Source organism: Carcharhinus amblyrhynchos, chromosome 13, assembly GCF_965287045.1.
Source record: "Carcharhinus amblyrhynchos chromosome 13, sCarAmb.v2.hapA, whole genome shotgun sequence".
Classification (NCBI taxonomy): domain Eukaryota; kingdom Metazoa; phylum Chordata; class Chondrichthyes; order Carcharhiniformes; family Carcharhinidae; genus Carcharhinus; species Carcharhinus amblyrhynchos.
The window spans coordinates 62,740,954-62,759,538 of NC_137336.1; the positions used below are offsets into that span (position 1 = coordinate 62,740,954).

At 44.0% G+C, this 18,585-nt stretch overlaps 1 protein-coding gene across 2 annotated transcripts in view; it reads right to left on the minus strand.

Moving 5' to 3' along the window:
- LOC145351949 (dedicator of cytokinesis protein 2-like) overlaps positions 1 to 18,585 on the minus strand; it is a 595,946-nt gene that overhangs the window by 433,383 nt on the left and 143,978 nt on the right. For both annotated transcript variants that reach the window (XM_080201765.1, XM_080201764.1), the window contains 2 exons: positions 6,115 to 6,187; positions 5,781 to 5,884 (listed from right to left, as the gene is read on the minus strand). In XM_080201765.1, coding sequence (XP_080057891.1) covers positions 5,781 to 5,884; positions 6,115 to 6,187 — 177 coding nt within the window. The remainder of the gene's footprint in view (positions 1 to 5,780; positions 5,885 to 6,114; positions 6,188 to 18,585) is intronic.

The following is an 18,585-nucleotide window of genomic DNA, read 5'->3' on the forward strand; positions in this document are numbered from 1 at the left end:
TCTCTCTGTAATGTATTCTCCGATGACGGGGATGTCCGCCACTGGCCAGTGATGGGCTCTTCCAGTCCCACCAACGTCAATGGGAATTTGCATGCCCCTTACCTTCCACCACTGGGGAATGTGTCGTGGGAGACATTGCCTTAGGTGGGACCAGAAGATCTAACCGGCAGAAAGCACCGTAAAATTACAGCCATTTTTCAACCATATTCCTCATGGTTACATACTCCTAATCTTGTACTAAACTGGGTATTTTACTTAAAAAAAAAACACAAATGTTTGTGGAAGTGGAAAATATTACAAATTGGAAAATTGTTCTGAGGCTGGAGCTGAGGTGCATTTTCTGGAAGAGTAGAGGGAGTTTTACACCATGATGATTTGGCCTATGCTATAATCTGGGAGTGCTTGATGCTGATACTGGATGCAAGGAATAAATAATATATCAGCATTAATAGGGTTCACCTCGAGCAGAAATATTCACCAAGCAACACATGGAAAGAGAAAGTATTAATGGAATTAGCATTCTTGTATGCGGATGAATCACCAAAGCCGGATGAAATACGCCTGAGGCTGTTAAAAGAAGTAAGAAGTCTCACAACACCAGATTAAAGACCAACAGGTTTATTTGGTAACAAAAGCCAATAACTTTCAGAGCGCTGTTTCTTCATCAGATAAGCGGGAATTCTGTTCCAAACAGGGCATATAAAGACACAAACTCAATTTACAAAATAATGGTTGAAATGTGAGTTTTTACAAATTGTTGTTCATTCGTCCATCACCGTCGATGAGGAACCTTGATACCATTAGACAATTTGAGGCTGGTTGCGGTGTGTCCAAAGATGAGTGATCAGGCCAATTCGGGCACGGAATGTCCTGGCACATATTGGACAGAGTTGTGTAGGCACTGTAGTTGTTGCGCTGGTAGCTCTGGACTTGCGCAGCTCGCGCTTAAGTTGTGCTTCAGCAACACACCTTGCTTCGTGAGCTTGACAGCCTTTGTGGATGAGGGAGCGCAGGTAGGGCGGTTTTGTGTCAGCATTTCCCAGGTCGTTGTGACAACGTCAAGCGACTTCAGGGAGGCTTTGAAACGTTTCTTCTGCCCTCCATGCGAGCATCTTCCATCAGAGAGTTCCCCAAAAAGGAGCTGCTTGGGGATGCGCTCGTCTGACATACGGATGACATGACCTGCCCACCGGGTCTGCGCTCTCATCAGCAGTGTCTGGACTGATGGTAACTTGCTCTAGAGAGAACTTCAGTGTCTGGTACTTTGCCTTGCCATCTGATGCATAATATTCTGCAAAGACAAGTCAGGTTGAAATGATTGAGCTGTCTTGCATGCCTTCGCTACACAGTTCACGTTTCACAGGCATACAGGAGGGTAGTGAGTACTGTGGCACTGTAGACCTTCAGTTTTGTTGCTTGGCTGATTCCTCGACGTTCCCATACAGTGGAGCTCAGTGTACCGAAAGCAGAACTTGCCTTTGCTATTCTGCAGTTAACTTCTGTATCAATAGTCACTGCTTGGGAGAGGGTGCTGCCAAGATAAGTGAACTGGTCCATTGCCTGTAGTTTCTGCCCTTTGTTTGTGATTATGGATTCTGTGTACGGTGCATGAGGAGCAGGCTGGTGCATGACTTGGGTCTTTTTAATGTTGATGGTGAGTCCAAAGTTGTTGCAAGCCATGGAAAATTTGTTCATACTGACTTGCATCTCTGGCTCTGAGCCAGTACACAGGGCGCAGTCGTTGGAAAGAGGAAGTCTCTCAGAACAGTCTCCTTCACTTTGGCAATAGCTTGAAGTCTCCTCAGGTTGAAGAGCTTCTCATCCACTCTGTACTTGAGGCTGATTCCAGCAGCACTGTCCTGCAAGGCATCATTCAGCATGGCAGTAAACATGCTAAACAATGTGTGTGCGAGCACACAGCCCTGTTAGACACCATTGGTGATTGGGAATGCCTCAGGACTCTCCGCCATCCAGTACTCTGGCCATCATGGAACTGGCATACCATCTGAATGAATTTGGGGGGGGGGGGGGGGAGCCAAATTTTGACACGATCCTCCACAGGCCTTGTCGGTTGACAGTGTCAAAGACTTTTGTGAGATAAATGAAGGTTGTGTAGAGCTCACGATTCTGCTCCTGACACTTCTCCTGAAGTTGATGCGCAGCAAAAATCATGTCAATAGTCCCGTGATCTTTGCAGAAGCCACACTGTGATGCTGGAAGCAGGCCCAGCTCCAGGTGAGTGACCAGACGATTTGGCAGGACTCTTGCAAGAGTTTTTCCTGTGATGGAGCAGTGACATTTCTCAGTGGTTGTCACATACTTGCCGATTGCCCTTCCACTTGTAGAGGTGTACAATGGAAGCATCTTTAAGTTCCTGAGGAGTGGATCCTTGCTTCCAAAAGGACTGGAACAATTTGGTGAGCTTCTTGGTAAGTATAGGACCAGCAGCTTTGTAGATCTCTGCGAGTATGGCATCTGCCCCTGGGGCTTTGCCATTGGATAGCTAGCTGACAGATTTCGTGACTTAGGCTACTACTGGTGGGCCATCCATGGCGCTGTTGATATCGACCTGGGGAAGCCTGTCTATTGCCTCATCGTTAATAGATGAGTCAGTTGAAGAAGGCTTCAAAGTGTTCAGCCCATCTCTGCAGGATCTGAGCCCTCTCTGTAATGAGGGTTGTACCATCTGTACTTGGGGAGGGGGGGGGGGGGGCACTCCCAAGAGACTGAGGTCCGTAGAGAATGTTGAGGTCTTCATAGAACCCGTTTCAAGTTGCTTCTGAGAGCGTATCCGTGTGTTTCATCTGCCTTGGCGCTCAGCCAGGCATCCTGCACTTTCCGCTGGACTGTCCTGCGGGCACTGGTAAAAGCATTTTCCTTGGCAGCTGATGATGAGTCGTTCTGACAGGCCCGATGAAGATGGTGTTTTTCAACAAGTAGAGCCTGTATCTCCTTATCATTCTCATCAAAACATTCATGCTGCTTACAGGTCGACGGCCCGAGCATCTTCAGTGCAGATGTATGGACAGCATCCCTGAAGCGATCTCAGTCGTCCTCAGCGCTGCCTGTGAGGTGTAGGTCAGCAAGCTTGATTTCTAAGTCTTCAGCCAGTGCTGAAACTATGCTGGGGTTCTTTAGCTTGGCCGCATTGATCCTTTTCACAACTTTGCTTCCTTGTGGCTGCCTCTTGGGTCTGATGTGGAGCCTCATTTTGGAGACAATGAGCCTGTGATCTGTCCAGCAGTCAGCACCACACATGGCCTTGGTCACTCTGACATTCTGCCTGTCTTTTCTCCTGACAATGACATAATCGATAAGATGCCAATGCTGAGAGTGGGGGTGCATCCAGGAGGTCTTGTTACGGGTAGGCAGACGGAAGGTTGTGTTGGTGATGAGGAAGTCGTGTGCTGCACAGGTCTTCATTAGGAGTAGGCTGTTACTGTTGCACTTGCCCACTCCACGCATCCCAATGACTCCCTGCCAGATTGCAGAGTCACACCCAACTCTTGCACTGAAATTGCCAAGCAAGGTCAGCTTGTCGGTACTGTTCACTGCTGATAGTAGGGCATCTAGATCTTCATAGAACTTGTCTCTCATCTCATCCGGGTTGTTCATTGTGGGAGCATAGACGCTGATCAGGGTGGCTTGACTTCTGTAGCAGAAGCTGTAATGTCATAAGCTGGTTGTTCACACCCTTGGATAGACCAGTAAGTTTCCTCACAAGGTGACTCCTGACAACGAATCCAACTCCAGCACAATGACGCTCAAATCGCTGCCGCGACCGCTCCAGAGAAAAGTGTATCCACCTCCAGTTTCGGTCAACTGACCTAAGTTGGCAAGACGAGTTTCGCTCAGGGCTGCAATGTCAATGTTGTATCTTGCAAGTCTTTGGCAACTAAGGTTGTTCTCTCTGGTCTGTCTGTTGTAGGGTCTTACAGGTAATCAAGTCTTAAATTCATTGAGGAAGTAACAAGGAGGATTGGTAAGGGTTGTGCAGTTAATGTGGCCACCATGGATTTTAGCAAGGCTTTTGATGAGGCCTCCCCATGGCAGACTGGTTCAAATAAAAAATAAGCCCATGGGATCCAGGGGAATACAACAAGCTGGATAAAAAAAATTGACTCAGTGGCAGAAAACAAAGGATCACTTCTGATAGAAGTTTTTGTGACTGGAAGCTTGGTTCCCAGTGGGGTTTTGCAGAGCTCAGTATAAGGTCCTTCATTTTGTGTGGCATATTTTTTAATGATTTGGACATAAAGAGAGGGGACTTGATGACGATAGCTGCAAACTACAAGAAGATATCAATAGACTGGTCAGGTGGGCAGAAAAGTGGCAAATTGAATTCAACCCAGAGAAATGTGAGGTGATGCACTGAGGTGAGAGGTCAAACAAGGCAAAGCAATACACAATAAGCAGGAGAATACTGAGAAGCATGGAGGAAATGATGGACCTGGAAGCGAATGTCCGCAGATCCCTGAAGGTAGCAGGACAGGTTGATAAGGTGGTTGAGAAGGCATATAGGTGCCTTTTATTTATTAGCTAAGGTACAGAAGAGAAAAGCATCGAGGTTATGCTGCCATTGTATGAATCATTAGCTAGGCCACAACTTGAGTGCTGTGTGCAGTTCGTGTCTAAAAACAGAAAATGCTGAAAAACCCCAGCTGGTATAGAAGTATCTGTGGAGAGAGACACAGAAGGTGTTTCACAAAATGGTCACCCAATTTGCTTCTAGTCTCCTCAAGCATGTCCCTGACCTTCCTGTTTCTTATCATTTCAATTTATCATCTTGCTCTCATGCCCACATTTCTGTCCTTGGCCTGCTGTAATGTTCCAGTGAAGTCCAATACAAACCGAAGGAACAACGCCTCACCTTCAAAGTAGGCACTTTACCACCTTCTGGTCTCAGTTTTTGATTCCACAGATGCTGCCAGACTTGAGAGTTTTTCCAGTATTAACAGTGTTTGTTTTAGTGCAGAACGTACATAAAGGATGTAATTCCTCAAGAGGAGACAAAGGAGATTTATAAGGATGTTGCCAGGACTGGAAAATTGCAGCTATGAGGAAAGATTGGTTAGGCTGGGGTTATCCTCCTTGGAATAGAAGAGGTTGAGAGCAGATTTGATTGAGATGTACAAAATACTAAGGAGTCTGGATAGAAAGGATGGGAAGGGCCTCAGAAGAGAGGCCATTGAATAGGGGACTTAGGTTTAAAGTGATTGGGTGAAAGATTAGATGGGAGATGAAGGCCAGCACAGAGATTAGCACTGCTGCTCGCACAGCCAGGGCCCAAGTTCAATTCGCAGCTTGGGTCAACGTCTGTGTGGAGCCTGCACGGGTTTCCTCCAGGTGCTCCATTTCCTCCCACAGTCCGAAAAGATGTGCTGGTAAGGTGCATTGGCCATGCTAAATTCTCCCTCAGTGTACCTGAACATGTGTTGGAGTGTGGCGACTAGGGGATTTTCACAGTAACTTCATTGCACTGTTAATGTCAGCCTACTTGTGACACTCATTTTTTTTTTAAAAATGCACCTGAAGTACTCTCACCCGCAGGGTGACAGTCCAAATACTGGAAAGTGGGATTAGGCTGGGTAGCCCATTTTCTGGCTGAAGTGGACTCAGTGGATCATGTGATCTCTGACTGTGCCATAAACTTTATGATTTTAACAAGTATATAGTAAATTTCTGTTGGTAATAATCTAAACTCTACACAACTAATAGACAATAAGCTACTATCAGGCGATTAATCTATGACCATCCATTATGAGAACGAGACCACATACCTTATACACAAGCAATTCATGTTGACCATCTTGCAGGGTTGTACCATCATCTTTCATCAGTCTTACGAAGGCCATTGCAAAATTCTTTTCACTCTTGTCTTTCGCTGCAAGGAGAAAAGGTGGTAAAAGGGAAAGTTATAGAAGAGTGTAGAAGCAGTGAGAGTTAATATGGGGTTGGGTAAAGCGTGCATGAAGTGAAGGGAAGGACAAGGAATGCGGCAATTGATGGAGTGAGGAGTGAGAGAGTGATAATCATTATTCTTTGTTTGAGCATGTCTCTTTGGGGTATTTCTAAATGAAAAAATGCACAGTAAATGCAAGTTGTTGTACTTACACTCTTGTGATGATCTGTGTCTAAACATAAACCTCAGGTGTATTCTTTGCATTTCTTCCATTGGAATGGCCACCTAGTAACAGACAGGTATGGATGAAAATCATTCAGCAACTGTATATCATTTACCATGATAAATAAGGACAATGTTTAATAATGATGTTCTATTTTTCACAAGATTCTTTTTTTAAACTCAGCGCACATTGGCTCACACTTGTGTTGTGACAAAACCTCTTCTAAACATTATGGTTGGGATTTTCCATTCCTATTTTCAATGGAAGGGTTCAGCAACGGGGGTGCAGAATCATTGTTGGAATTCTCCGGTCTCACACACCCCGATATCGCTGCCAACGAGAATGGAGAATGTGGCACTCAGCCAAATCTCTGTTGACAGCAGTGGGTTTGGATAATCCCAACTGTGGGCAAGGTTGGAGAATTCCAGCTCACATTTCATGCTGCTATAAAAGCATGACGCAATTGTCCCCCTCCTTCTGGCCTGTGACGTGATATGTTAACGTATGGAATGTCAGAAAACATCTCATTATCAGGCCTGTATGCCTGAATCATCCCCACGCACCCCATAAGAAAATCCATTCACATTGGCATGAGGATAGGCCAGTGTGAAACCTGGCTGGTTTGTCAAGATGAGCTGACCTCCCAGAGGAGGTCAGGTGATTCCATGGTTCAGGGGGAGAGAGAAGCATGGCTGGGCATTACCCTGGTAGATTCCCTGGCACTGCCCAGCCTGGGCACGGAATCTAGTGGGTGGTTGAGTTGGAGTGGATCCAAGTGAAGCTTTGTGCAGAGGAGCAACCTTTAAAAATGGCCCCCTTTTCTTCAAAAGTGTAAGTTGCTGGCAGAGCGTTGAGAGATCAAACCCCTGACCTTTTCTTCCTCTCTGTCCCGAATGATACAATGACGAAAATCACCGCTGGTGATGATGGTTTTACAATGCCGCTTTTCCCACTTTCTATCGGCCTTTGCTGATATTAGGAAAATTCAGTCCTGTGGGTTAAACATTATAATATATTGATTCATCAGCTAAGGGAGTTTGCTCAACAGGACGTTTCTTTGCCCATGTTTGACCTGTTGGCATGAGGTTTCATAGCATCTGGAGTTGATTTTGAGGGCTCTCAGGGCAACTCCATTCCAACTGTATACCACTGTCTTGCCAGTGGCACAGGACATACCCAGGGATGGTGATGGTAGTGTCTGGGGCATTTTCTGTAAAGTATGATTCCGTCAGTATAACTGTCAGGCTGTTGCTTGCCTAGGCTGTGAGATAGCACTCCCAATTTTGGGACAAGCCCCCAGATGTTAGTAAGGAAGATTTTGCAAAGTCAACAGGATTGGGTTTGCCATTATCATTTCTGGTGGATGCCAGGTGATCCTTTGGGTTTCATTCCTTTTAGGCATTTTGATGATTTAATACATTCCAGAGGACATTTAACAGTCAACCATGTTGCTGAGAGTCTGGAGTCACATGTAGGTCAGACCAGATAAAAACAACAGATTTCCTTCCCTAAAGAACATCAGTGAATCAGTTGGATTTTTTGACAATCAATGATAGTCACTACTACTGAGGCGAGATTTGTTTTAAATTTCCAATTATAATTTTTTTTGTTAATTGAATTTAACACCACCTCCCAATATTCCCTGATGGAATATTCCCCAATTGCCTGAATGAATGCATTTCTAACAAAACTCAAGGTATTCAGCACTATCCAAGGATATAGCAGCTCACTTGATTGGTACCCCATCCACTATCTTAAAATTTCACTCACTCCAACACTGGTGTGCAATAGCAGCAGAGTCTGTATGCCAAAACACGTTCAACAGCACCTTCCAAACCCGTGACCTCTACCTACTGGCAGAACAAGCGCAGCTGATGAAAGGGATTCCTCCAAGTCACACACCTTTCTGACTTGGAAATCCTGGGACTGCTTGCGTTACAGGACTGTGGGAATACCTTTACCACACACAGTGCAGAAGCTCAATTTAGCAGTTCATCAACATCTTGTCAAATGCAATTAGCAATGGATAATAAATGCCAACCTGATCAGAGGTGCCCTACATCGCAAGAATGAATGAAAAACAATAAGAGGATTGCTTGATGTTGGCATTGGGTTTCGAAAGACACAAAAATACTTTAAAAGGTTGAGGAACATTGACCTTTACTTCAAGTCTAGATTAAAAAGGGGTGGAAGTACAAACTGCGTTCACCTCTTTGCACTGCACTTCATGAAAAATATATTGATCTTGGAAAGGGTACAGTGCCGATTTACCAGAACAATACTAGAGCTAAAAGCATTAGGTTGTCAGGATGCTGCACAGTCTAGGTTTGTGTGCCCTTGAATATTGAAGACTGAGAGATGATCAAATTGTGTTATTTAGGATGCTGAGAGGATTTAAGAGGGTGGATAGATAAAGTGTTATTTCTGGTGTGGGCATATGAGAGCAATTAGAGCTAGGTGGTTCAGGGTTGACAGAAAACATTGCTTTATATAAAGGATAGTGGAAAACTGGAACTCTCTTCCTAACAAAATAATGCTACGGGTGAACTGAAAATTGCAAACTGAGATTCATAGTTTTCTTGAATTCAAAAAGAGGTATGGAGACAAAGTGTCTCCATACAAGAAGGAACAATCTTGTCCAACTTTAGTCCTGCTCCAATTTTCATTTTATTTTACTCAAAGGGGGTTAGTGCTAGGAATGGATTTAGTTTGACGTTGACACTCAGTACTAATGTCAAGCACTCTTAAATAGCATACAGCAGAGTGCATAATGGGGCAGAGTCTTTCTACTCTGCCTCACTCTGCACATCAGCCCAAGCTCACAACACCAATTTCCATTGCCCCATGCCTCGCTGTCCCTCTGTGAAATTGCTGATTGTTAACTTAGTGTTTCTTCACGTAGGGACTCGTCATGCAAGCTTGCACTTTCAATGGTCACCCACTGTGTTTATCAAGTGGACCACTGTCTGAATTGTCTTGGTAAGTCAAGTGCTCTAGACTGATGAGCAGTAGTCTAAAAATACACTTACAATAAAATGAAGAACGAATAACAGAAGGAAAGGAATGAGCTAACTATTGAGACGTACCAGCGGTTGTCAATTAATGATTTAATTATTAATCTCTGGAAGGTTGAGTAACCAGCCCCATATTGACAGGTTTGAACCTGATGCAGATCAGATAGAAGTTAGCATTCTCTTGAATTTAGCGTCAATATTAATTTTGCTACTGGGTGAAATGATGATGAACCAAAGCCTGTCTGCAAGGCTGATCAAACCCATGTAACCTTGTGGGTGACTGGTTCCCATACATCTTTCACACTAGTGGGATTCTGGGGGCTGTCACAGGCCACCACAGAAAATGAAATGAAACGCTCGACGCACAATTGTTCACCTTGCACTTTCAATGATTAATTATTGATTTTTCCCCCAGGTACACATTTTGCAATGGTAATTTTCCTCTTACAGAATTGCAGTCAACAGGAGAGTTTGAGCTATATTAATAGCTGACACATTTTACAGCCTAACAGTGATAAATAGCACAGAAATGAACCAGGGTTTGTCAGTTATTGTTTTATCTTTGAAAGATGAAATGTGTACCTCCCCACCCTGAACTTGATCATTCTCCTGGCTATGGTTGAACAGGCAAGCCCTCTGATGTTCCATCAAAATCACCATTCTTTAAAGAGAGCTTGCGAGTTACTTGAATGTGATTAAACTTGATTAAGGGTGGCTGAAGCAAACAATGATCCATCTCGGCCTCCTCCGGAGGTCCCAGCATGACAGGTGCCAGTCCTCAGTCAATTTAATTCACTTCACGTGATATTAAGAAATAGCTGAAGGCACTGGATACCGCAAAGGTTGACAATATTCCGGCAATAGTACTTAAGACTTGTGCTCCAGAGCTTGCTGTGCCCCTAGCCAAGCTATTCCACTACAGCTACAACATTAGCATCTACCCGGCAATGTGGAAAATTGCCCAAGTATTTCCTGTTCATAAGAAATAGGACAAACCTAACCCAACCAATTACCATCCCCTCAGTCTACTCTTGATCATCAGTAAAGTGATGGAAGGGTTTATCAACAGTGGCACTTGCATAGCAATAACATGTTCACTGATACTCAGTTTGGGTTCCACTCGGGTCACTCAGCTCCTGACCTCACTGTAACCTCACAGGCAAAACAGCTGAACTCCAGAGATGAGGTGAGAGTCATATACTGTATGATCCACCATAATTTATTCCACTATAAAACAATTCTGCTCACAGACATGGTTTGTTGCTATAAGCGGGCAATGTGTAAATCTTATGACTGGCATATCCTGTGTCCAACGAGCAGCAAATAATTTATTTATTAAAAAGTTTCATCTTCTACCCTTAAACCCATCCAAAGCTATGTCATCCATTGTTCAAGTTATGAGTTAGAAGCAGGAGTGGGTCACTTGGCTCTTCAAATATGTTCTGCCATTCAATAAGATCATGGCTGATCTAATTGCAACCTTCTGAAATGGTAACATTTCACTCTCCTGTTGATCAAGAGTCTATCTACCTCTGCCTTGAAAGACTCTGCTTCCACTACCTTTTGAGCCAGGGAGGTCTAAAGACTCATTACCCTCAGAGAAAAAACTCTTTTCATCTGTTTTTAATGGTTGATCTCTTAGTTTTAATATGTTTAGATTCGCCCGCAAGAGGAAGCATCCTCTCCATATCCACCCTGTCGATATCCCTCAGGATCTTGTATGTTTCAATCAAGTCGCCAGTTACTCCTCTAAACTCCACTGGATACAAGCTTACTCTGTCCAACATTTCCTCATAATAACCCACCCATTTTGGTAGTAGTCTCATAAACCTCCTCTGAACTGTTTCTAATGCACTTATATCCTTCCTGAAATAAGTGAGGAATCCAGATGTCTTCTCACCAGTGTCCTGTACAACTGAAGTATTACCTCCTGACGCTTGTACTCAACTCCCTTCACAATAAATAACAACATTCTATTAGCTTTCCTAATTACTTGTTGTACTGTACACAAGCCTTTTGTGATTCATGCAATGGTACACCCAGATCCCTCTGCATTTCTATTCTTTGTCAAATTTCACATTTTCTCACTTTATACTCCATTTGCCAGATTTTTGTCCAGGACTGTAAAGTCCAACAGGTTTATTTGGCAGCACTAGCTTTTGGAGTCTCAAGGTCCTTCATCAGGTGAGTGAGGACTTGTATTCACAAACAGGACATATAAAGATACAAACTCAACTTACAAGATAATGATTAAAATGCGAGTCTTTACAGGCAATCAAGTTTTAAAGGTACAGATAATGTGAGTGAAGAGAGGGTCAAGCACAGTTTAAAGAGATGTGTGTTGTCTCCAGCCAGGACGGTTAGTGAGATATTACAAGCCCAGGCAAGTCCTCAAGATCAGGGGCTGAATGCCCGTGACTGCTGAAGTGTTCATTGTCCACAGCAAATTACCCAGCCTTCAGGAGAACAGTGACCACTACACAACATAATCCCGCCACAGCAACCTCTGCAAGACGTGTCAGATCATCGACACGGATGCCATCATCTCATATGAGAAGACCATCCACTATGTACATGGTACATACTCTTGCAACTTGGCCAACTTTGTCTACCTGACATACTGCAGGAAAGGATGTCCCGAGGCTTGGTACACTGGGGAGACCATGCAGACGTTACGACAAAGAATGAATGTACACCGCTCGACAATCACCAAGCAGGAGTGTTCCCTTCCAATCAGGGAACACATCAGCAGTCACGGGCATTCAGCCTCTGATCTTTGGGTAAGCATTCTCCAAGGCGGCCTTCACAACACATGACAATGCAGAATCACTGAGCAGAGACTGATAGTCAAGTTCTGCACACACAAGAACAGCCTCAACCGGGATCTTTGGCTCACGTCACACTATCTGTAACCCCCATGACTTGCCTGACCTTGCAAAACCTCACTAACTGTCCGGGCTGGAGACAATACACATCTATTTAATCTGTGTTTAACTCTCTCTCCACTCACATTGTGACTTGATTACCTGTAAACACTCGCATTACCTTGTAAACTGAGTTTGTATTTTTGTATGCCCTGTTTGTGAACACAAGTCCTCACTCACTCACCTGATGCAGGAGCTTGAGCCTCCGAAAGCTTGTGCTGCCAAATAAGCCTGTTGGACTTTAACCTGGTGTTGTGAGACTTCATGCTGTACTCTCCCTAAATCCAGAAGTTCTGGAAAATTAAAACCAATGCAGCAACTATATCATTAGCCACTGCTTTTAAAACCTTCGGCTGAAGTCCATCAGGACCCAGGGATTTTTTAATTTGCACCTCCAGCAATTTGCTGACTCCCCCTTCCCTGCTGTTTGAAATTCTCTTGAATTCCTCTATCACTTCCAATTCCTGATTTACATCTATTTCAGAGATGTTATTTGTGTTAATGACGATCGATGCAAAATTTCTGTTCACTTCATCTGCCATCACTGTTTCTTCATTATTAATTCCCCAGACTCACTTTCTGTTGGATCAACACTCACTTTGCTGACTCTTTTCTTTTTAAGATATCAATGGAAATTCTTACTGTCTGCTTTTATATTTCCACAGTAAGAAGTCTCACACCACCAGGTTAAAGTCAAACAGGTTTATTTGGTATCACAAGCATTCAGGGCACTACTCCTTCAGTGGATGAGTGGAGAGTTGCATACATAACAGAGACTCAATTTCAAGATGATTGGAATGTGAATCTTTACAGATAATCAAGTCTTTACAGATACAGACAGTGCAAGTGAAGAGAGGAATAAACACGGGTTAAAGAGGTGCAAATTGCCTCAAGCCGGGACATTTAGTAGGATTTTGCAAGCCCAGGTCAGATGGTGGGGTTACACGTAGTGTGACTTGAACCCAAGATCCAGGATTGAGGCTGTCTTCATGTGTGTGGAACGTGGCTATCAGTTTTTGCTCGGCTATTCTATATTGTCAAGTGTCTTCAGGGCAGCCTTGGAAATGCTTTCCCGAAGATCGGAGGCTGAATGCCCTTGACATCTGAAGTGTTCCCCAACAAGAAGGGAACACTCCTGCCTGGTGATTGTTGCGCGGTGTCCATTCACCCATTCTCTTATCGCCTGCGTGGTCTCGCCGATGCACCATGCCTCGGGATATCATTTCCTGCAGTGTATGAGGTAGACAACATTGGCTGAGTCGCATGAGTATGTACCACCTGATGGGTGGTGTTCTCATGTGTGATGGTGGCATTCATGTCGATGATCCAGCACATCTTGCCAAGGTTGCTGTGGCAGGGTTGTGTGGTGTCATGATCACTGTTCTCCTGAAGGCTGGGTAGTTTGTCGTGATCAATTGTCTGTTTGAGGTTGAGTATGTGGGGGATGGCTTTGGTGAGATGTTCATCTTCATCGATGACATGTTGAAGCCTCTGAAGATGATGTCGTAGTTTCTCCGCTTCAGAGAAGTGCTGGACAACGATGCACACCCTGTCAGCCATGTCCCACGTTTGTCTTCTGAGGAGGTCAGTGTGGTTTTTCACTGTGGCACATCAGAACTATCAATTGATGAGTCGAGTGCCATATCCCACACTTACGAGGGCATCTTTCAGTGTCTGCAGCTGTCTGTTGCATTCCTCCTCACCTGAGGAGATCCTAAGTATATGGAGGGCTTTGTCCATAGGGGATGGCTTCTTTAACATGTTTAGGGTGGAAACTGGAGAAGTGGAGCATTGAGAGGTTACGTGTGGGCTTGCAGTACCCGTCCTCGATGGAGATGCGTCCTAGAATGTAACCGATTCTGGAGAGTAGTCCGTGGCGAGTCTGATGGTGGGATGGAACTCGTTGATGTCATCATGATGTCATCAGTGATTCTTCACCATGAATCCAAAGGAAGAAAATGTCACTGATGTATCGAGTGTATAGCATCGATTGAAGGTCCTTGTGTGGTGAAGAGGTCTTGTTCGAACTTGTGCATGAAGATGTTGGCATATTGAGGTGTGAATTTGGTCTCCATGGCTGTTCCGTGTGTCTGGATAAAGAACTGGCTGTTGAAGATGCTGTGGTCCAGGATGAAGCAGATGAGCTGTAGAATTGCATCTGGACATTGGCAGTTGTTGGTGTTGAGTCTTGAGGCAGTTGCAGCAATGCTGTCATCATGGAGGATGCTGGTGTAAAGTGCCGAGACATCCATTATGATGCGGATTGTTTCTGATTCAACTGCTCCATGTGTGCTGAGTTTCTGTAAGAAGTCCACAGTGTTGTGACAGAAGCTGGGGGTTCCTTGTACAATGGGTTTCAGGATGCCTTGACGTAGCCAGAAAGATTCTCACACAGGATCCCATTGCCTGATACGATGGGACGGCCGGGTGTGTTTGCCTTGTGTACTTTTGGGAGTAGAGATCTCCAACGCGGGGAGTACATGAGATGAAAGCACGGATCAATCAGTTGAGTTGTCTGACATGTTCTTTGGTCAGATCTGCGGGTCTGTAGTGTTCCTCATCGTACATGACTTCTTTGCTATCATCTGTTCTGTTCAGTATGACAGTGGCCTTTCCTTTGCTGGTTTGATGACAGTGTTGTGGTTGGTCTTGAGAGCGCGGATGGCATTGCGTTGTGTTTGGTTTCATTTGAGACTGTCTTGTGAATGCGGCTGATGGGCCTGGCTCTGACGCATCACCTGACAGCTTGAGCATACATGTCGAGTAGAGGGTAGCAGCCTTCCAGGGGAGTCCAATTCAACACTTTCCTCTTTGGTTGCTGCAAGATCTCTTTGTTCGCTCTTCTGGTTCATTGGCTGTCGCATTGGATTCGCTGTTGGCCTCTTGGGGTTGGTGGAAGAACTCCCAGAGCCTCATTCGCCTGATGAATTCCTCTGTGTCTGCCGCGAGACTGATGGGGTCCATTTTAGTGGTGGGGCAGAAATTGAGCCCTTGGCTGAGAACTTTGATTTGATTGAAAGTTGTAATCTGACAAGTTGACAATGGATTTCCCTGCAGTGGTACTGTTTTATGTGGTACCGGCTAGGGGAGGCTTGGTTGCTGCTGGTGGTGATGCCGAGTTTCTCAAGTTTTATGTCCTTGGTGTGCATGTAGATGGCGTAGTTCCATTGTCTCGTCTAGTGTCTCACAGCTGGTCTGCTGTATCCTGAGCGTAAGTTAAGAATATGGACTCTATCTTGGTTTCCAGGTTGCGGTGTCTGTAGCTGGTGTACGCGGTGGTGAGGAGTGAGAGAGAGCTGTGACAGCAAAGTCTCTCAGTATAGTCTGTGTTGTAGGTTGACTTGAGTGGATCCGTGATCTGTAGTCCTTTTGGGATCTTGTCTGCTTTCTTGTATCTTTGTAGAAACAAAGTCTTCTTGGAGAAACTGTGCCACCATGATGCCCCTTTTGAGGAAACTTGAATCTTCTTGGAGATCCTCCGGTGGTTTGCAGTGTCTTGGGTAGCCATGATGTGGAGGTGTTGGTGTTGGATTGGGGTAGACACAGTGAGAAGTCACACAACACCTGGTTAAAGCCCAACATGTTTATTTGATATCACAAGCTTTTGGAGCAGTGCTCCTTCATCAGGTGGGTCAAGGCATTCAGTCTCTGATCTTCGGGTCAGCGTTCTCCAAGGCAGCCTTCAAGACAAGTCCTGCATGCATGAGGATGGCCTCAACTGGGAACTTGGGTTCATGTCACACCAAATGTAACTCCCACCATTTGGCCTGGGCTTGCAAAATCCTGCTAACTGCCCTGGCTTGAGACAATTCACACCTCTTTAACTTGTGATTAGCCCTCTCTCCATTCACATTGTCTGTACCTGTAAAGACTTGATTATTGTAAAGATTCACATTCCAACCATTATCTTGAAATTGTGTCTCTGTCCATATATGTTGTGTTTGTGAATCCAACTCTCCACTCAACTGATGAAGGAGCAGCGCTTTGAAAACTCGCGATACCAAATTAACCTGTTTGACTTTAACCTGGTGTTGTGAGACTTCTTGCTGTGCCCACCCCAGTCTGATGTTGGCATCTCCGCATCATTTATATTTTCAGCTTAGCTTTCTTTCTTACTCTAACTTGTCTCTCCTTGTTAATCTGATTGTCATTCTTTGCTGCTCTATACAGTTGTCCAATCTTCTGATCTGCACCCATTGTTGCGCATTATATGCTCCTTCTTTTAAGTTTGATAGTGTATTTAACTTTTCTTTTTAGCTGAACACAGATAGTGATTCCTCCCCCTTGGAATTTTCTTTTGTTCTGGTAGCGTGGTCCCTTCAGGACGGTGTTCTCCAAAGGCCACATGGTTGGGCCAAACCCTATGGAGTGTTGAGGCTGGAAACTGAGCCAATCAAGTGCAAGGGAGCGTGTCTCAACTCAGGGGAGAATCCTCCATTGGAGCCAGGAAGGAGTAGTGTACAGTTGCATAGTTATTCTGTCAGAACCAGTTGTAAATATAGTATTTGTTCATTGGCAATAAAGCCTTTTCTTCTTTAGTTTCATTGAATCGCCCTTCATTTATTCTGAAATATCCTTTTAAATGTCTGCCACTGTATCTCTATTGACCTATCTCTTAACCTAATTGGCCAGTTGACTTTAGCCGGCTTTACTTACATCCAATTGCCTTGTTTAAGTTTAAAATTCTATTCTTTAATCCAATTGTCAATGTAAAATTCAATCATGATATCGACCATTAATTCTATCTCATTACACAATTCTCATTACACAGTAGTATAGTCTGCTCTCTAGTTTGTTCCAAAACATGTTGTTCTAAGCATCTATTTCTGAAATCTTTTATGAATTCCTCACCTAAGCTGCCTTTGACCATCTAATTTTTGAAGATTAAAATAAGCCATGATTATCACCGTACCTTTCTGATAAGTTCCCATTCCTCCAACACTTCTCTGCTCACTGATTTTTAGGTTAGTTCAAGGTTCATCTGTGCCTCATAGTTAAAATTTTCATCATGCTCAAATCCCTCCTACCATGTTCCTAACTTTGCATCCTTCTTCAGCCCTCCGATAAATCTGTGTTGTTTCAATTCTAAACACTGATCCATTTCCTCCTTCCTTCACTTCATTACTGGTGGTCATGCCTTCAGATGTCCGGGAACTCAGTTCTGGAATTACGTCCCTAAATCTGCCCATTTCTTCACTTCTCGTCAAAAGGGGCATCACGGTGATACAGCGGTTAGCACTGTTGTCTCACAGCATCAGGGACCCCGGTTCGATTCCCGGCTTGGATCGTTGTCTGTGCGGAGTCTGCATGTTCTCCCCATGTCTGCATGAGCTTCCTCTAGGTGGTCCAGTTTCCTTCCACAGCCCAAAAGATGTGCTGGTTAGGTGCATTAGCTGAAGCTAAATTCTCCCTCGGTGTACCCAAACAGGCGTTGGAGTGTGGTGACTAGGAGATTTTCATAGTAATTTCATTGCAGTGTTAATAAAAGCCTACTTGTGACACTAATTAATAAACTTAAAGCTTAAAAACTAGCTTTTTGATCACATGTCCCAATGTGTCCTTTCACTTTTCCTATTTACGTCTCCTGTGAATAACTTTGGGATTATTTATTGTTAAAAAATTTATACACGTAAGTTGTTAACAACTCCAACAAGAGTTTCCACGTGTGACCTGATGCTTGCTATAAAATATTTATAGACAGATTTCATCACATTGTACTTGACACTTTCAGAAAGTGATTCAATTGTTCTTGCTGACTTTGCTCATGTTGGTCATGAAGGATTTTCGTACACAGAATTGTGTCAAGATTTAGAACTATGAAGCTTTTATGTTTAAGATTCCAGGCAGCAGTGAAAGTACTTCTTTGGCTGATCCACATCTCTCCATATTCATGTTGAAAAAGTCAGATAGGGATATGATCATGTTTTGATATTTCTTAAACTGAGGTAATTGTTTTCTCTACACTATAGTATACAGTCAAATGTATAAAGCAAGTTGAAATTGTACTTTTCTCCACGTTAGAAATTGTCAAAGTAATGGCCAAAGTCATTACTTTAGCCTTGACGATTTATATTATCAAAATGGGACCTGCTTCTCTTTCAGGTAGCATGGCAATCATGGACCTCCATTGGATTCATCCATGATAATGCTTGGCAAAGTACTGCAGTGGTTTGCCGTTGTCTTCTAAAAACTGACCAGAAGATTTTTACTGCCTGCTATTAGGCAGATTTGAAGGATTTATAGACAGATAATCAAATTGCTTGGCCACATTAAACATGCACCTTTCTTGGCCATCAAGTCACAGAGTGGGACTTTGACCCAGTGCTTCTGGCTCTGCTACCATGCACCAGAAGATCTTCTACCCAAAGCAAGACCAGCCTTTCCAAATTGAAAATGAGCTGGTTCATTTACTTCATTGCTAATTGTGTGCAAACTGACTGCTTCATGCCTTTATATCACAATAGTGGTTACGCTTCAGAACTACTTCATTGGCTGTCAAGCGCTTTAGGACATCCTGAGATC